This window comes from Monodelphis domestica, chromosome 6, assembly GCF_027887165.1.
Source record: "Monodelphis domestica isolate mMonDom1 chromosome 6, mMonDom1.pri, whole genome shotgun sequence".
NCBI classification, from domain to species: domain Eukaryota; kingdom Metazoa; phylum Chordata; class Mammalia; order Didelphimorphia; family Didelphidae; genus Monodelphis; species Monodelphis domestica.
This window is the reverse complement of record NC_077232.1, coordinates 127,532,130-127,552,852: the sequence shown is the minus strand read 5'-3', so window position 1 is coordinate 127,552,852 and position 20,723 is coordinate 127,532,130. Positions and strand designations below refer to the sequence as shown.

The 20,723-nt window shown below is 32.6% G+C and overlaps 1 protein-coding gene and 1 long non-coding RNA gene across 6 annotated transcripts in view; one reads left to right on the top strand and one right to left on the bottom strand.

The window, feature by feature from the left end:
• The window catches only part of UBE2K (ubiquitin conjugating enzyme E2 K), a 90,222-nt gene that overhangs the window by 17,666 nt on the left and 51,833 nt on the right, over positions 1-20,723 (bottom strand). For 3 of the 5 annotated variants that reach the window (XM_007496544.3, XM_007496545.3, XM_056802550.1), the window contains 2 exons: positions 20,492-20,574; positions 2,549-2,648 (listed from right to left, as the gene is read on the bottom strand). In XM_007496544.3, coding sequence (XP_007496606.1) covers positions 2,549-2,648; positions 20,492-20,574 — 183 coding nt within the window. Of the gene's footprint in view, positions 1-2,548; positions 2,649-5,373; positions 5,431-20,491; positions 20,575-20,723 lie in introns of those variants that run through there. The other 2 variants (XM_016423274.2, XM_056802551.1) reach the window with 2 other exon arrangements.
• LOC103103829 (uncharacterized) lies at positions 5,463-11,559 on the top strand. The gene is made up of 2 exons (XR_001623002.2): positions 5,463-5,546; positions 11,411-11,559. It is a non-coding gene; the product is annotated as an uncharacterized LOC103103829 (long non-coding RNA).

The following is a 20,723-nucleotide window of genomic DNA, read 5'->3' as shown; positions in this document are numbered from 1 at the left end:
TTTTTCTGTCATTTCTTTCATGAAACCTTTCTTGATTCCTTGGCTTAGTAATGACTTTCTCTCCAATCAGTACAAAATGAATGTCCAAGAGACATCTTCAATGTAGGTTAAGTGCAAAACTAATTAAATTTTTTCATGATCTTCCTCTTTCTTACAAATTTCCCTTTTTCTGCCAAAGGTTCGAACATCCTTCTAAGCTTTCAGGTTCATATTATCAGTGTTACTCTCAACTCCTTATACTCTTTCATCTAATAATTTTCTATCAATAGTATGACCATTCTCCTAATACCCTCAGTTTAAAAAAATAAACAAAAAAAATTTTTTTATACTTCTTTCTCCTTTATCCCCACACTTCTACTCACCAAGCTATTTACTCTTCCTTCAAAATATCTTTCTGCCTCTTTCTTTCATTTTCCATACTCATAACCCTAGTCCAGGGCCCAATTACATTTCATTCCTTGTAATAATGCAAAAAAACACAAAAAACATCTTTATAGATAATTTCCCTATATCCTCATTACTCATATTTTCTCAATATTGCTGCCAGATTTAATCAATGATTAGTTCTACTCATATCCCACTCTGTTAAAAAGTTTTCATCATTTTACTTCTCTGTTCAAAGGTTTCCAATAACTATTATCTGCTACCTTGAATTTTTAAATAATTTTTGCCTCTACCTATATAAAAGCTTAATTCTCACATAGCCTCTGCTCTAATCAGACTGGTATTTTTTATATTTCCATCTACCATACACTTTCACTAAATGATTATCTTTTTTTTTGGCTTATAAAATCCATACAAACTTAAATAATGACAATCTACATTGAGGTCTACAAAATTTTCTTTCCCCACAACCACCATTTAAAGACAGGTGGTACAAATACCAATCCGACTTTTGCTGTACAGTCCTATTCAATGCTTTGTGACCTCATTTGGGCTTTTCTTGGCAAAGATTTTAGAGTGGCTTGCCATTTCCTTTTTTAACTCATTTTAAAGATGAAGAACTAAGGCAAACAAGATTAGCTGACTTGCCCAGGTGACCCAACTATTGAGAAGTCTGAGGCCACATTTGAACACAGGAAGATAAATTTTCCTGAATCCAGACTGGGCACTTTAGGAACTATGCCACATAGCTGTTCCAATTCCAAATATATGAGAAAAATAAAGCTTAAACTGGTTAAGTGAATGACCAGGGTCGAAAAGTAAATTTCAGAGCTAGGATTCCAATATAGTTCTCTCATAATTTCAACTGTCAACCTACTAAATCATGTTAAGCACAGCGATAGGTAGTGATTGGAAATTTAAAGATCTTTTTTTAAAAAAGACACTTCTGAAAACAAATCAATAGGAAATTATACCTGATAATATGTGGGAACAAGGGACCTAACCTACCAAAACATAAAATACGTATATTTATAGTTATGCTACAAGATAAAAACATAAAGAAAGTGACCTAAGCAATTCTGAAACCAAAGTTTGGTTAATATTCTTAAACATAATGACTAACTAAGCATTATCTTCTCTAGCAAAATATTAAGTTTCTTAAATGCAAAGTTTATTTCATAATTTTGTCTTTCTAACTTCATAACAGTGCCTTATATGTAGCAAGTAGTTAATGTTTTTTGGATTTAAATATGTACATAAACATGACCAGGGAAAAATAACTTTAACACAGAAACATTCTTAAGTCTACTTAATAGAATATAATTTGTATACGGTAGATGTTTTTCACCCCCATCACAGGCTTTTAGTTAGTAAAATAACAAAAGTGTTTGATAACTTTCCAATTAAAATATATCCTGCTGAAATGGAGCCCAAAATAAGGACAGCAAGTAGTGCCAGGCTTTTAAAGTATCTGCTTGTGAAAAGGAATAAAATTGATCTATAAACTAATTTTAGTCTTGACTGGAGGTACTGAGCACAAATTAGCTAAAAATTGGTCGCCAAAGCCAAAAAATATGCTTAATATTCTGTAAATGCTATTAAACAAACAAATATCAAATAGAAAAAAACACATAGGTGTATTTTATTCAATTTTATATTCAGGATTCAAAATGCTTAAAAATTAGACAAAAATATCTTTTAAAATCTTGTATACAGTAAAATCAAGTAACCTACCCAAAAAAGCAATGACAATATCCCTTCTAATAAGTAATGAAGAAGTTCATTAATTTTTGCTCAAATAAAGTTCATAAATATGACATCCTCTACTAAGTTATACAGAAACCCTCAAAGTCTACTACTACAATAGATTGTTAACTAACAAAGATTTGCTTTCAGTTAAATTAACAATGAATGCCATGTATTTAAGTCAATCCCTATTTGAGTTAGGAACAGGTAAATTGAATTTTCACAGTGATATCTAGAAGATTACTATAATAGCCCAATGAATAAATCTTCTGTAATTAATCCCAGCACAGCATGATAACTTTTAAATATTAAAGTAGAGAAAACATATAAGTATAATTTTTATTTAATATGCTAAGTTTTAAAAGTCTATAAAGTACAAAAGAGCTTCTTACTTTGTGTTAAAAGATTCATACCTTACCTGATTTGCTACTACTGCATCTTGTGGATCATCTGGTTCTGCAGCTGCCAATAATGCTTGTAATGAGAGCAATACTGTCCTTAGAGTCATTGCTGCTGCCCTAAAATTTCAAGTATAAAAATATTTTTAATAAAAAGGTTTATATGTTCCAGTAAGAAAACTAAGGGGGGTGGGGGTGGGGGACAATTTCTGAAAACTAAGAAAATTAATGAAATGCTTAAAGATAACCTTTCTATTTTCACTTTACAGTTGAATGCTCCTTAACAGTTTTCAAAAAATCCAAATATTTCAATTGGGTTTTCACAACAACTCTGCTTTGAAACAACCATGTTTAGATGAGAAAACTGAAGCTCAGATATTAAACAACTTGCCCAAGATCACATAAGTAGAAAATTCAGGTCTCATATCCATAATCTTCTAGCACTACAATCTGTAACCTTTCCACTATATCAGAGATCTATAAAATACAGTGAGGTTTGTTTTTTGTAGTCTTTAAGCTAAGAATAGTTTTTATCTTTGTAAATGACTTTTTACTGTATTTTAAAATACAAAAATCATTCTTAGTTCTCAAACCTCAATAGGTTTGTTCCAAAATAGGAAGTTCACCATAACATCACCAACCCCTCAGGAATATACAAATTGAATTGAATTATTAATTGATCTTAATTTTATATTCATTTCTTCTAATTAACCTCTTCTAATTTTCAAAAAATTTTAGCCAATATGAATTGACCTTAGTTGACAAATGAGTATTACAAAGGGAGATCAAAAGTAAGGAAGGAAATCTCCCTTCCTTTCCACTAGATGGATTATATAAATATAATGCTCATTATTAACAATCCTAGCAGACTCGAAGAATAGAAAGTATCAATTTCATTTGTCAGTAGGGAGCTATAAGAACAAAAAAGAAAAATGTTATACTCTATAACTTATATTTGTTTTTAGAGGGGCAGAATTCAATGCACATTAAAGCATTTCATACTCCCATTATGTGCCAATGAAAAAAATTTGAACAAAGAAAACAAAATGCTAATTTAATGTACTGGTAAAGTCCTAAATTTATCTCAAAGTTGAAATTATCGGTAAAATAGTTGAAATATACTTAGTATAGTTTAAGCTTACTTCAAATTAAAGAGTATGTGAATGAGTTAGCTCTCATATTTTGGGCATTTATCAATTTTTTTTAAAGCAAGAACTATATTTATGATAAATAAGCTTCCTCCCCAAGTGAAAACAACAAATATTGTACCAATGCCAAATCAAAAGTAGGTAAATAAGTGTGCACAGTATAAGTGAGCTTTTTTTCAGAGTGATACAAGTCTGCAAAAGTAATTTCATTGATGTACAAAAAAAACTTGTACAAAAACATTACTGAAATGTACAAGCCTCCTACAACTTTTAAGTCTTTGAACAGTAGCCAGGGAGAAACTAAGTAATTTGCTCAAAATTCTGTCTTCATGACTACAAACCTACTCTCTACCCAAAATACTTAATGGCTTCTCAAACAAAATTTACTTCATCCAAACATTTATTGCACTATGTAACCCTAATTCCTATGATGATGAACATCTGGTTTTAAATGTTATCAAATATCAGTAAATTCATAAAGCCAGAACCTTATAGATTAATAAAACATATTTTAAGGAAAATAAAGAGTCCTTTATTGGGGGTAAAATCTCAATTAGTTGATTTAGTTGGCCTTATGTCTTTTATACTGAAAAGTGATTATACAACACATTATAAAACATATGAAGCTTTCAAAATATAAATATAATACATCTAAAATTCTCAATAATCACCACTTTTTCAAGTGATAATTACAGAATTTACAAATATGATCTTGATATTTTTGAAGAAAACAATCACTTAAAATATCTCCTGGACTGGAAAACTTAGGTTGAAAGTAGAAAATTATAAATATTCAAGAAAGATCTAAAAATTTAAAGATACAAGAAACTATTGTATTTGGTAGTTTATAATAGCTTCACTGAAAAGTTATTGAGAAATAATTTTTGTATTTTGTGACAAATTTTATATCAAATGAGCCCTGATGAAACATTTCCTAACTATTAAAATCACATATTATAAATATTAGTTAAAAAAGACAAAACTAATTCATTTGTAAATCTTTGAAAAATACAACTAATCTTCTAAATATCAAACTAATGACAATAATTTTTAACTCAAAGCTGCATTTGGTCATAATTCTGGTAATCCTTTCAAAAAGTTTACAACAAAACTCATGAAATACACAATACTTCAAAAATAAAAATATATCTTCTTATTGCCTATCCTACATTAGTTAATCTCAAAACTTATGGCTGAAAATAGCTATAACTCCAGAAGAATATCATGAGTTAGTTCCACATTTACACCTTTATTCTTTAATCCCTTCCTAAAGTATAAATGTACTGATTAAAAATATACTGAAAGTGTGTTGGGGAGAGACAAGGAATGGGCAGAAGCCACATGAAAGAATATTTAGAGGCCACAAAGGACTATTAACCTGTATAATTTTAAAATGTACTATTTTAGTACACATATTATATGCTGCATATATTTTATTACCTATAAACAATTTATCATATTTATTTTTACAAGAATGAAACATAGACCTTGGGCAAAGAAGTTGCCACAAATGTCAGCAATGCCACCAGAAAATCTGTGTCTGAGATCCAAGGGGAGAAACTAACCCTAGAAGAACTAAAAGTTTCTATGGACAAATGCCTTCTAATCTCACTGGACTTGGCTAATTTCCGAGACTCTGCAGAGGAAGATGGAGATTATTTTAGAAGACTCTTCAAGAAATGAAGGCTATTTCATACCACAAGGTTCTGAGAGACCAACCGTCCTTCAGCCTCAAGCATATAAGAATGCCATGGAAACTATTAGAGGTGCCAAGTATGACATCAGAGAGCTCTTGTATCTACTGTATGAAACAATTGAATTGACTTATTCAAACAAGCAAGGTTCTAAGAATCAACAGATTAGCTGAAGGGTAGGTACTATTTGAGCTTTGGATCAAGTGGAGTGGCAGCCAAATTTTGTTGTTTAAGACCTAGGTACTAATACTTTTTTTTTTTAACTTCTACCTATATGACTCTTGGGTAAATAACCTAAATTAAAGACTCTTTTGAATAATAATCATGGTTGCAATAATGGAACATTTATATAGCACTTAATGACAGAGAGAGAGAGAGAGAGAGAGAGAGAGAGAGAGAGAGAGAGAGAGAGAGAGAGAGAGAGAGAGAGAGAGAGTTTAAAGATAGAGTAAATCCTAAATCTTTCTAACTCCAGACTCAGAATTCTATACACTACATCAATTGCTGCCCTAATCAATGACAACTTTTTGGGAACACTGGAAAACACAATAAGTTTATACCAGTATCTTATACCAAATAACAAAGAAGTTCAAAAAGGAAATGGGCTTTAATGTTAAAGAATATAAGATTTTCAAAATATACAAAACAATGTCATGATGCTGATTTAAGGTCTAAGGGGAAATCAATATGCAAAAGGACTTTAACAGAAACAAAATTAATGTTAAAATAAAAGGAAATGCCAATTGGAAGAAAATTCTATATATAAATTTGACTGATAAAAGATCTAATTTCCAAAATATACAGGAAATGGATACAAATATCTAAAATGAAGTTCTATTGAATACTGAAGTGGTCAAATAATACAATTGTTATAGGAAATGAAAAGAACTATATGGAATAATATTCCAGGGAAATATGAATTAAAACAACTCATATTTAAGTGCAGAAAAATGTAAAAAATTAATAAAGAACACAAATAACTAATGATATATGAGTTATGGGAGAAAAATACTACACCAATATACCCCATGGTAGTGCTGGAAATTAATTTCAACGGTCTGGAAAATACAATGGAATTTTTTTTTAAGTGGGGTGGAAGAGTATTTTTTATATAATTAATATTCAGTTATTCGTATCCCTGAGTGATAAGTAAGTATCCCAAGAACATCACTGAAGAAAAGATTCCTTGCTTTACCAAAAATACTTGTATACTTTATAGTGGAAAAAATAAAATGGCAATACCATTGGTGCCTACAAGATTAGAAATGTATGAACACAAGTGAAAATGTACTAGTAGGTTACCATACCATAAAAAAACTAGTTCACTGAAATAAAGGCTCCATATACACCAAGATGTTAATAGAAGCACTAAAAACAATTTTTTATTGATCAATTATGGAATTACTGACCAGATAAACCTGTAGGACTTGAATGTGTGGTAAGAAAAGAACAAAAAGGAGGAATACTGATGCAAAGGGAATTAGGCAGAGCCAGAAAAACAAGAACAATGACAGAAAACAACATATAAGAGAACAACAAAATAACTGAAACGGAATTTAGCGAAATTATAATGGCCACGATGGACACCCACCCCCTGCCACTAAGTACATTAATGAATGAGTAAATAAACATGAATAATTCTCCCATCTCTCTACAAAAACAGAAGTTCTTAATTGTGGAGTATAGCACATAATATATTAGAACTTTTCTTATGATGACTAGTTTAGCTAAATTGTTCTCCTTCCTTTTTTATATTTTAAATTATGATAAGAGATGGGTCTCTGGGAGGCAGGCGAAAAATACTGGGAGAAAACCCTGATGTAAAAAAATATATCAATAAAAATGTATTTTTAAAAGAAATTATGAATGAGAAATTCAGAGAATATTTGAAAGATTACCACATATAGTTACAGATCAAGACAAAAGAGAATATAAATAACAGAATTGTATAAAGAAAAATAATACTAAAAGATAGATGTATATACAATTCAATAAGCAATATCATTCCTAGACAAAGGACGAGGAAATATTATAAGTAGCTGACTCTTAAGTGGAATAAAGCATTTGTTGTCAGGAATGTCAGATTATTTTGTTTATCTATATCTTAAAATATATAAGATATATATCCATATCTTAAAATATAAAGCTGGGGTGTTTTGGGGCAGAGGGAATGTTAAGTGAAATTACATCAACAACAACAAAAAACATCGCAATGAGTTTTACGATCAACCTCTAAATTTATGATCAACACTTGTTTTTATGTCAATATCAGTTATAAATTATTGGGTAAGAATTAGAAGGCTAAAGAAAAATAAAGCAAAAATATTTATAACCAATACAAATGATTCAACAAAACATTCTACAAATCTCATACTAAATCACAAATACAGAAGAGATACAGTATCTCCAATTTGGCTTTATTTCTCTGTTCAAAAGCATATTAATAATTTTTTTTAAAATAATGATTCCAAAAAAATTATCAAGTCATTTGCCAAAAAAATTAGCAAATTTAAAAATAAAATTTTCAAAACTAATAAGCAAAAACAAATAATCCTCAAAAATACTGTCCTGTATGGACAGAGGGAAATTCTAGATTTTCTAAAGCACCAGATAAGATACACTATCATAATTAATATTGTTCCCAATTATTGATATATGCTGCAAATTACTGGTAATATAAAACTACCATGTTCTTAAGTAAACCATCTAATATTAGAGAAAAGGCAATTCATGATTCATGCCTTGCCTCCATTATTTCATTATCCATTCCTCAAAAACCATTAGAATTCGGTTTGAGTCCCTGCCATGATACTTAGCCCAGTGCCTGGCACATAGTAAGCAATAAATAATTGTTTTTGACTGATTACTTCCATATTTATAAATGGCTTCCTCATCACCAAATCCAAAGGTGGCTGCCTATCACTCAAAATGTAGTGTTTGGGGTGTGGGGGATGTGGGGAATATTCCTTCCTCTATGTTAGGCATGTATTCTACTCACATCTCTTTCTTCACTTAAAAAAAAAAAAAAACCTAAGTAGTTTGAAGCAATTTTTTTCCTCTTTCCAATCTAACATTGCACTTCATGTCTCCTATTAATACAGAGTATAAATTCAGAGTTGGGAAGAGACCTTAGAAGCCATCTTTTTTTCCTTTCTTTTTATCCATAGCACTTAGCATAGAGTCTGTCATAAAACAGGTACTTAATAAATGTTTATTAACTAACTAATCAAGGAAGGGATAGTATTCCATACCAAATCTTCTATTTGTTCTGATGACAGTAAAAATAGTTCTTCATTATTTAGCCTTTTTTGGTGGCTTCAATGTACACTGGGCTTTAGCTTTCCATATTACTGTTACTCTTCTATAGTGAGCTTCTGTTACCAATCTCCAAGTCAATAACCATTTACTTAAGCTACTACTGTATGCCAGGCACTATGCTAAGCATTGGAAATACAAAGAAAGCAAAGACAATCTCTACACTCAAAAAACTCATCATTGAATGGGAGAATCAATAGGTAAGCAACTATATACAAACAAAAAATGTGTGTGTGTGTGTGTGTGTGTGTGTGTGTGTGTGTGTGTGTGTGTGTGTGTGTGTGTGTGTGTAAAACTTTGAAGAAAATTCAAAAGAAAGCACTAGCATTAAGGGGAGGCCGGGAAAGTCATTTTGCATAAAGTGTATTTTGGCTGAGATTTGAAGACAGTCACAGAAGATGAAGGAGTCATAGAAAACAGACAGTAAAAATTCATGAAGTAAAGACACAAAGTTCAAGGCATAGCAAAGAATCCAGACTTAATGAATTGCAGAGTATGTGGAGTGCAATGAAATTTTGAAGATTAGAAAGAGAATAAGTTATGAAAGGCTTTAAAAAGTCAAACAAAAAAGCATGTATTTAATCCTTTGGGGTGACAATGTATTGGGGCAGGGCGGAGGGGAGGGAATCAGACCAGCACTTTAGGGAAATCAATTTGACAAATTATTGGAAGATAGAATATATTTTGAAATTTGTAAAAAGACTAGAAAAACAGGAGGGAGGCAGCTTATAAAGAGCCTTAAAAAAGCCAAACAGACGGGGTAGCTAGATGGCTCTCTGGATAAAGCACCAGGCCTGTAGTCGGAGAGATCCTGGGTTCAACTATGACTTCAGACACTCTCCAGCTATGAGACCTTGGGCAAGTCCCTTAATCCCAATTGCCTAGCCCTTACCAATCTTCTGCCTTGGAACTGATACCCAGTATATATAACAATTTTAAAAAATATATCAAACAGAAAAATATCAGGGAGACCAAACAGAAGTCCAAACATAATGTTATATGGGCCAATATGACAGTGGTGGCAGTGTCAGAAGAGAGAATGGAAGCATGTATGAGTCATACTGGAAAGGTAGAATTGACAAGAGCTAACAAGAGAATGAGTACAAGCTACAGAGTAAGGATTTATGGATAATACCTAGACTTTTATCCTTAATATAGCTGACTAAAAGAATAGTGGCACATTCAACAACAGGGAAGTTCAGAAGAAAGAAGAATTTGGGGGGCAATGAATTCAGTTTTGGACAGGTTGAGTAATGATATTTCCAGGACATTAATTTCAAAATATCTCAGTAGCAGCTCAGAAGGAGTTAAGGCTTAGATAAGGTCTGAGAATCATGTGCATGGAGATAGTAACTGAATCCAATTAACATTAAACTGAAGTAATTTCCAAGCAAAATAGTAAAAAGAAAAAAAGGTGCCAGGTAGATGAAAACCCAACAAAGAACCTGAAAAGAGTGGTCAGGAAGGTAGAACCAGGATTAAGTAATGAGAAGAGTTTCAAGAAAAAAAGGTTAACAGTATAAAAAAGCTACAGAGAGATCAAAAAAATAAAGAAAGAAAAGTTGATTACATAACTAATAAGAGTACTAAAAGTTTAATATTTACTGATAGAATCCAGCTACTTTGCAGCATATATCCTTTGTCTCACAAATGCTAAAAAATATATCATCTACTGGACAAACTTCTGGCATTAAGCATCTATACTATTAGCATATGCATATCCCCAGGCTGCTTTTCCCATGAACATAAGACAGAATCTACTCTTGGGAATATAATCAAAGCCTTTCCAGCTTGAAAGAGCCCATGTGAAGCTCATATTATCTTAAAGAATCCAGCTGAATTGAGACAAGTAGAACTCATAGGGGTGGGGTTATTTATCAAATGCTAGCCTATGTAGTACAATATAAAGCATAAAACAATTTCAGAAGAGGAAAAGATTAAGCTTATAGTCTGTGAATATAACACAGATGATAAAACTTGAATTGGGCCTTTATGAATAGCTATTATTCACACAGGTGTAGAGAAAGGAAGATATTTCAAGTAGATAAATAAATATATAATCCTAATCTATGTAGAGGCAGAAAAGAACACAATGTCAATAAGAGAAACAGGATAAAAACCAACCAGAAAGGACAGAGGAGCTTTTTTTACTGTTAATTAAAGGAAGAAAACACAAAATCCATTAAGTATAGATTACAGAAGGGATAGATGGTTGAAAATTTTGGACTAAACTTCTCAGACTAAACAAAAAGATTTAAATATTTTAAGTCCAAAACTAACACAATGAAACCATCATCTTGAGAAAAGAAATCTGGTAAAAGTCATGAGGATTATTTGTTGAGATTGTAGAATGAAAACAAAGAACAATTTTAAGTCTCCTATCCAGGATATACTGACAGGAATTGTCTGGACTTGGGTAGTATCAATAACAATGAAGAATTTCAGGATGCCGATGAAACAATTTAAAAGTCTTTTAAGAAAGTTTTATGTCTTTCTTGAACACTCTTCACCATTTAAATTTATTTCATCTAAGGAATCTACTTATGGCCTATTTATACCTGAAAACTGTTAAGCATCAACTCCTTCCTTTATGACTCAAGATTTTTAATGATTAAAACTATGAGACTAAAGAATTGGTTCTGTTTCTCCATTAATTCCTAGATACCACGTGTTTTATTGTCTGTCCAACTTCATGATATCTGCTTCCTTATTTTCTATTTCTCAGAAAACAACTCCAAATCCCACACTGAAGCCAGCATGAAAAAGTTCATCCCAGGTCTGGAATACTACAAAGCAGTAATCAAATGATGTTCCATCTAAGTTATACATGAGATCTATTAACTGATCTCTATTATTAAAGCTAGATTATTTATACTTTGTTTCCTTATAGTTATAGTCTATTTAAAATAAGTAAAAATTCTTCATCAAATGAATTTATATTCAACTTGTGAAAAGAGGGAAGGGTGGGTGTGAAGGGTCTTTTATCCTTGATGAATTACTCCATATATTAAAAAAAAAGTGAGCAAATCATTCTTGTAAACCAGAAAACTCTTGATGCTGTTATATATCTCAGTGATGACCAGGAGCTATTTCACCAGAAAGAAACAGAAGAAAACAAGATGTCTAGACAAACTGTCAGGGAGTTGACAAAAAAAGAAAATAATAAAGTAGTACTCAAAGAAGCCTTCCTTGGGGGAAAAAGAAAAGAACAGACATGTAAAAATAAATTATTGTTGTTCGGTCATTTCAATCCTCTCCAAGTTTTGTGACCTTGTTTGGAGCTTTCTTGTCAAAGATACTGGAGTGGTTGGCTGTTTCCAGCTCATTTTACAGATGATGAACTGAGGCAAATTGAGTTAAGCGAGTTGCCCAGAGCCGCACAGCTATTATGTGTCTAAGGCCAGAACAAGTTTGAACTCAGAAAGATGAATTAACCCGACTTCAGATTCTATTTACTGTGCCACCCAGTCACATGCATGTATTAAAAATACACAGAGGAAAGCAAAACAAGCTGAGGAGACAAAAACACATCAATTTTTTTTTGCCACTTTTTCTTTTGGACAAATTGGACTATTTCCTGTTCCTCATACATAGTTCCCCTCCTAGCCTTTCCGTCTGTACTCATATGGATAGAATGCTTTCTGCTATCACCCAGCTCTCTGGGAACACCTGGATCCTTTCTGGGTCTCAACTCAACTAAGACTGCCTTTTCACCCAATGGAGCTTACATTTCTCTAGTGGAGCATATGTTCATAAATAAAAGAATAAAAAAATAAAAAGAAAATTATTTTGGTTGTTTAGGTGAAAGATATTTTGGAGGGGATGCTTGGAGGAGGTAGTCTTACTTTTGTAGCCACATTGCCTCAAAGTCCAAAAAAGACTATGTATATCATCAAAGGTTCAATGTGAGAAATAGCCATAGTTTTATCAAGAGAAATGGAACTAAAGACAATACCTTATGATCTGCCTTGCTGATGTACCCTAAGAACACCTAGGTCTATATGAACCCTACCATTACTTATTTCTCTCTAGTAGCAAAGTTATTACTCTCGGGTCCATTAACTTGTTTTTTTGAACATTCTAATAACTATATTTCAATCTAATTGGTTTTGTTTGCAATTCTGTTTTATTTTATGCATTTCAAAATATCATTTTGAGAAAGGGAAAAAAGGCTTCACCAGACAGTCAATTGAGTCTATTACACAAGAAAAGGTTAATAACCCCTTCCCTAGTAGACAGTGGGCTCCCATAGAGTTGGGATTATCAATTTTCTATCCTTATCCTCAGTGTATGGATACATGGTACACATTTCACATTCAATTATTCATTTTTTGTCTATCAAACCCCAACTCCCTTGCACCTAGAATAGTACCTAATACAAAGTAGGTCTTTAATAAATGTTTGCTGAATGAAATTCCAAACAGGACCAGAAGTAACTAACCACAATCCACCTTAGATCATTTCTAAAAAGTAATTGTTACAAATTTTATTTTTAGGGGCAGCTAGGTGGCTCAATGAAGAGAGTCAGATCTAGAGACAGAAGATCCTGGGTTCAGTCTCAGGAACACTTCCTAGCTGTGTGATCCTGGGCAAATCACTTAACTTTAAATGCCTACTAGCCCTTACCACTCTTCTGTCTTGGAACCAATATTGATTTTAAGATGAAAAGTAAGGTTAAAAAAACCCTTCCATTTTTATTATTTAGTACGTTTTAATTTGTAAATTTATATTAAATGAGGAATTACCCATTATAATCTATGTGCCTAACAGGTCTTCTTAAATTGGGTTTCATGTTTATTACTGAGCTAAAATTTACCCTATATTCAATAGGTCCTTTAATTTTCATTAAATACCTCTCAAGAAAAATTGAATTTATGTTCTAGGGTATAGTTTCCAGACACTCTAATGTCCTCACCAACAGAATGGTGATGCAACAAGTTTTAGAAAAGGATCTGTCATCTAAACTTTCTCTCAATGCTCAGCACAATGTTAAGTACTCCTTAAATGTAAAACATCCTAATCTTTTCCCTCCTGCTTAGTCCGACTGGACAAAAAACTTAGTTGCTATCCTCCCTATGTCCAATGAATATGCAATCTAATCAGTTATGAATATTCTCTCTACCCACATAAATCAAAATTCATCACTATCTCATCCTGTGTAATTCATATACAACATTCCACTGAATATACACTCTGGTTCTTTTAATATGCTTCAAAGTTAAATTAATGCACTTACGTCCGACAATGGGTTATCCTTTATTCTGGTTATCTGAATGATATACTTCATTTCCTTATAATATATATCGTTATGTATGTTATGCCACACAACTTCATGGAAGTCAAAATATGTAATATACTATGCCTAATGAAAAACTTCCCTTTGGCAAATACATACAATTGTGATTTCTCAAATAATTAATGTATACAGTGATATCTGGAAAAAGTGCTCAAATATGATCCAGATCAATTTCGACCTCTTGTATAATTCTGGGCCCAGCACAATGTTATACACAGTTCCTGAGTTACATCATCCACATGAACACTAAACTCTCTGATGTCAGAAACTGAAATAGTCTACTTTGTATCTCCAACACCTGGCACTGTGTGTCACACTTTTTGTTGGACTTTACCCTTCATTTTCAAAAAGAACCAATGACATTATGAAGTGATATCTTGACTTGAGTGTGAATTGGATTAAAGTGAGACAGAGCTACATAAATTCATCAACTCTACACTCGTCTACAGTCATTAAAATCCAAAGGTAAGACAAAAATCATGACGACTGATGATGGCCTCTGATGCACTGGATGGCCTTGACATCTCTGATGTCTAACCAAAGTCTCCTTCAAAAATGGAAAGAGAAGGTTCTGTGAACTAGGCCACTGAGCTTAGATCCTATGAAATGAAACAGGGATGATGATGTTGATGATGATGATGATGATGAATACTGTGTATTGGTTCCAAGGTAGAAAAGTGGTAAGGACTAGGCAATGGGGGTTAAGTGACTTGCCCAGGGTCACACAGCTGGGAAGTGTATGAGTCGAGATTTGAACCTAGGACCTCCCATCTTTAGGCCAGGCTCTCAATCCACTGAGCTACCCCAGCTGCCCCTAGCATTCTCCTTTTCTATCAGTCTAGTTATCCTGGTATTTGAAAAAAGAAAAAAAGCACAACAGTTAAGTCATACTGGCTTTTAAAAAAATATTCCTGGTTCAGATGGCAGTTAGGTGGTTCAATGGATTGCAAGCCAGACCCAGATACAGGAGGTCCTGGGTTCAAATCTGGCCTCACATTTTTTTAGCTGTGACCCTGGGCAAATCACTTAACACCCCCTGTCTAGCCCAGTGATGGCAATTTTAGAGATTGAGTGCCCAAACTGCTATGCTCATGGCCCATATTAGCCATCCCCTTACCCCAGATAGGGGAGGGAAGAACTGCTCCCATTGGGCTGCTAGGCAGAGGGGTGGGTCATGTAAGAAATGTCCTCAGGTTCCAGTGGAGAGGGGAAAAGGAGTGGTATGTTCTGGCATGCATGCCACAATTTCACCAACACAGGCCTAACCCTTACTGCTTTTCTGCCATAGAACCAATACACAGTACTGATTCCAAGACAAAGTAAGGGTTTTTTCATCATCATCATCATCATCATCATCATCATCATCATCATCATCATCATCATCATCATCATCATCATCATCATCATTATTCCTGTTTCATTTCATAGGATCTAAGGCCTAGTTCACAGAACCTTCTCTTTCCATTTTTGAAAAATGGAATAACATTTGCCCTTCTTTAGTCTTGAGAAGTACATATTCCTTTTCTCCAGATGTTTTAAATATGGCTCATCAATCACATCAGCTACTTCTAAGCCCTAATTATAATTCATTTGGGTCTCATCACCTGAATTTATCAAAGGAAACTAGGCATTCTCTTACCATTTTCCTATTTATCCTATCTTTCCCATCAACTCCCTATTAGCAATTTTTGTTCTGTGCTTTCTTTCTAGTCCAAGGTCATTCTACTTGGAAAAGAAAACCCATTCTCCCTGACACATTATCACTGTCTCATACATTTTCCACTGTTCCCACAATGATACTGCAAAGCCAAAATTCCATCACATTTAGGATCATCTTTTCTCCACAGATTCTCACTCTCACACTCACACACACACACACACACACACACACACACACACACACACACACACACACTATTCTGTGTTGATTATAATTCCTCAACAACTGCTCATTCCTACATACCCATGCCCAATATTTATGATGATTCTTCTTTATCTGTCCTTTTAACCATTTTCTGAATGTGTTCAATTTTTAAAAAAGATAAATGGCCAGTAAAATCTTTCTATTCAATCGAAATGATTCTATATTTGTTTTAAGAAACATTTTATGAACCCATTTTTTCCTAGGTTAACACTTCCCATATAGAATTTTATTTGAATGGGTTTTCCTAACTTGTCCTTTCTCTGAAAGCCTTTAAAACATATTCCCCCCCAAATGGTTGGTATGCTAAATTATTTCCTGCTTTCATATTATCTGGTATCTGGTCCTGTACTGATCAGTTACTATCTCAATGTTTCTCTGATTGTTATAGATGGTCAGGAAGAAGTGGGACACCTATTTTTCCTGAATTCAGAGAATCCCACCTATTCACTCTTTCTCCTTCCAATAGGGTAAGTCCAGAATATTTCCTGCAATTAGAAATCAGATTACCTAATGTTGTATTGGTAGATTACCTAAAGTTGTATTGTTTCCTTTCAATTAACTGATATTCTTTGTTTTTAACATACAAAAGTATATCTTCTCCTGTATTAGGAGTTTAGGCCTAAGCTAAAGGAGAATAATACCAAATGTTGGGCAATAGCCATGCACTGCTTAATTGATATGCTGAGAAGAGTGAATCTTTGTTTCCTCATTTTTGTCATTCACTCATAACATGCTAACAAAAAGTTACCACAGTTCATGGAAAATTAAATTATATTAAATTATAATTAAACATGAAATTGTTGGATTCTGTTCTACATAGCAAACATACATTCATCATCACTACTATGACCATGCCTTCATTCCAGACATGTAAGCTGTTTCTAAAATTTGTCTTCCATATCTTTCCTTCAATTTAAGTATTATATTACAAAGATATATTTATTATTACACTTCAAAAAATACTACTACAATACTATACAATACTACAATACAATACAAATACAATACTACAAAAAATACAATTACTACACTTCACTTATATTGATATACACGTAAACATGCTTCCTGATTTCCTCAAACAAGTATATTGATGTTAATATACAATGTTATTTATTACACTCACTACCTAGTTCCTTTGTCCTTTTATAACTTTTAATGAAAAGACTACCTCTCCAGAATCATATTCTGATGACATCAATGTAGTCAAATATAGTTCTTTAGTGTCTTTCATATGGTTTATTACCTATTTTTGGCAATGAGTTTTATTAATAGCTCCATTCTTGGTTTGATTCTTTTTTTCCTATTATGGATTTTTATTTATATTTTTCTTCAAACATTTCAAATTATTTCTGCTGTGCCTTCCTTGATAGATACACAGAGGCAATTTTTGCCTTCCTTCCACAATCTTAATCTTTAAATTACACTTTTTTTTAAAACTTCAGACAAAGGCACTTTCCCCAAACTTTATAATGTAGACACAATCATCAGCCAAGACCATCATTACTTTATTTTAAGTCAAAGTCCAAAATCCAAAATTCATTCTTAGAGACCAGCATCCAAAAAGCTATTCAAGTCAAGATTAGAAAACACGAGCTGTACTCCTAAAATTTTCAGTTTCTTACACAAAACTTTGTATTCTAGCAGTTACGTGACAGAGTGGAGAGATGGCCGGGCCTAGAGACAGGTTGGACTTGAGTCCAAATTCTTGACTCAGAAATTTACTAGATGTGTGACCCTGGTCAAATTAGACTCAGTTTCCTCAATTCTAAAATGGAAATCGTAATAACACGGATCTCCTACTAAGGCTGTTATAAGAATCAAATAGGATAATATTTGTAAAGCACACTTAAATGCTTGTTTCCTTCCTCTCTTAAAAGCCTATAGCAATGTTTTCAGGGTGCTACAATGACAAAAGTAAAAGGTTTAGGATCAGAGCCCTGAGTTTAAATTCTAGTTCTGCAACACACTACTTTTGTGATCTTGAACAAGACCATCAGGACCGGTTTCCTAATCTGATTAGATTATATTTCTAATGTTGCTTCCAGCTCTAATCTATGAAATTATAAACAAAGCCAGGACTGTTAAGGTTTTTTTCTGATTGAAATGCAGTTTTCAAATCAACATTAAACTGTTAATAGTTGTTTTCATCATGAACTCAAGATATAAGGAGAAGTATAAACATACAGACTCCTATGGAAACTGTTACAATTCAAGTATATACAAATCAATAGAAAAATTCTATGAAGGTTATTTTTCAAAATCTTCCACACAAAATAAATGTAATACTTGTATATCTAATAACTTTAATCCAAAGAGAACAACATGCAAAGGAAACTAAAAAGTTGGAAAATATGAGCTGGAATCAAAATATCAAAGAAGTCAAAGGCTTGTAAATTATGCAAGATTTTGTTATGTTAAGAATATTTTTATTCATTTTTTAAATTAAAGATTCTAGATGTGGTAATCACAAAGAATTTTTTTAAAGGCCTTGCCTATCTTGAATAGTAAACAGTCAGTTATCAATGTAAAAATGATTTCAAAATCAGAAATATAAAGACATGAACCAATTAAAAGATTAAACTCTCTGGCCTCAGATACTTCCCAGCTGTGTGACCCTGGGCAAGTCACTTAACCCCCATTGCCTAGCCCTTATCACTCTTCTGTCTTGGAACAAATACATTGTATGGATTCCAAGACGGAAGGCAAGGGTTTAAAAAAAAAAGATTAAACTCTATATTCAATTAGAAAAGACCCTAAATGCAAATATAGCTAGTACCTTCAATAACCTGTTGACTACAAAAACCAGAAAAAGGATACAACACATATTATTATTAGTTCTTAGAAAAGGTTCACTGAGGCAAAATCAACTGTCTCAATAAGAATGCTGAACGTGGGGGCAGCTGGGTAGCTCAGTGGATTGAGAGCTAGTCCTAGAGATGAGAGGTCCTAGGTTCAAATCTGACCTCAGACACTTCCCAGCTGTGTGACCCTGGGCAAGTCACTTGACCCCCATTGCCGAGCCCTTACCACTCTTCTGCCTTGGAGCCAATACACAGTATTGACTCCAAGACGGAAGGTAAGGGTTTATTTAAAAAATAAAAAAAAAGAATGCTGAACAAATCCCATCCAACAGGCTGAGTTCCAAATTATCACATAAAGTCGAAATTCTCACGAATAAAACTAATTAAACTATCTTTCCTTTTTAACAGACACAGAAAACAACTAAATTCTACATATTGACTTCGATCTTTCACATTTAATTATTTAGAATTGACTTGACTTATATCCCTGACTTTAAGAAATTTTTGAGACTGAATGAATTTTGGGGGAGCTAGGTAATTAACATAGTAGATAGAGCACCTGGGTCTGGAGTTTGGGGAACTTGGGTCTAAATCTGCTCTCAGATATATCCTAGCTATGTGATTCTGGGCAAGTCACTTGACTCCAATTGCCTAGCTCTTGCTACTCATCTGTCTTGGAACAGTATCAAGAAAGAATGAAAAGTTTAAAAGAAAAAAACTGATTGAACTTCAAAGTCTTTCCATAAAGACAATTAATCTAGTTATATGAGCACGTACTAAATAATAATTTACAATATATTAAAAATGAAATGAGTCTTCTGAAGTTCATTTTTAGATGTATTTAAAATAATATCCATTAAATGCAATATTTAACATTTAGTGTTGATATAGTATAAAAGAACTGGCACATCATGTCATACATAAAAAAAGCATCTCCTTGTGATTCTTTTAATTAACTGATTCTACTGAAAACTTGAATCATCTCCCATATATCAAATACATATTAATAAAAGGGCTAACACACAGACTCCATATTATTTCGCATCATCTATACTCTATTATGACCCATAGTTATGTCTTTTAATCACTTATATAAATTACCACTTTTTATTTATGTGATTATTTCATTTTCTAAGATTAATATTATTTTATTCTTAAAGAATTTTTTTAAGTCATTCAACATCTAAAGCTTTACATTTACATGTATTTCTATGTTAATATATCTCCATCAAAATTCTCCTACACCTCTTGAGGCTCTAGGTAATACAGGAGATAAAGGATCCATAACATGTTTTCCTGTCTCTCACATGAGAAGAAGTCTAAGAATTCACTGAGGCTCATCCTCAAAAAAAACAGGGTATGAGGAGATCTTTTATTGGGGTCAAAAATATTTCAACTATTATATTTTGAGGTGTGGGGAAAAGGGTAGATCTATATTCTATCCACTATAATCAAATTCATCTCAAAGAAATATTCAAGTGCCCTTTCAAAAGAAGTCACCTGAGAGAAAAATGAATTTACAAGACTAGCATATTACATTCACTAATTTTTAAAAGGAAAAATTGGAATTATAAATAAACTTGTTACTTCCAAACAAAATTCCTATATCCAAATGTATAACTATAAAAATTCTAATTTTGTAATTCCTTTATGAGAAAAGAACCAAAGAAAGCATAAGGAAAAAAAATTTTTAATTGTCAAGAGATATTGTATACAGTGTAATTTTCACTATTAGTATTCAAAGGAGGTAGGGAGGAAGAGAAGAAAAAAATAAAAATTTCTTACCATTGATCTTTCAGGATATCCAAACAAATGGCCCCAGTGACAGAACTAATATTAGGATGCCAAATTTTAGTAATAAACCGCACCTAGAATGTATATATATAAAGCATTACTTGAGATTTTTATAAACCGAAATACCCACTATAATATACGTATATATATCAAATTAACGTTAGAAAGTATTGTCAGCCTTCAGAATCAAGACAATAAAAGCCCATTAGATTTTTCATCAACT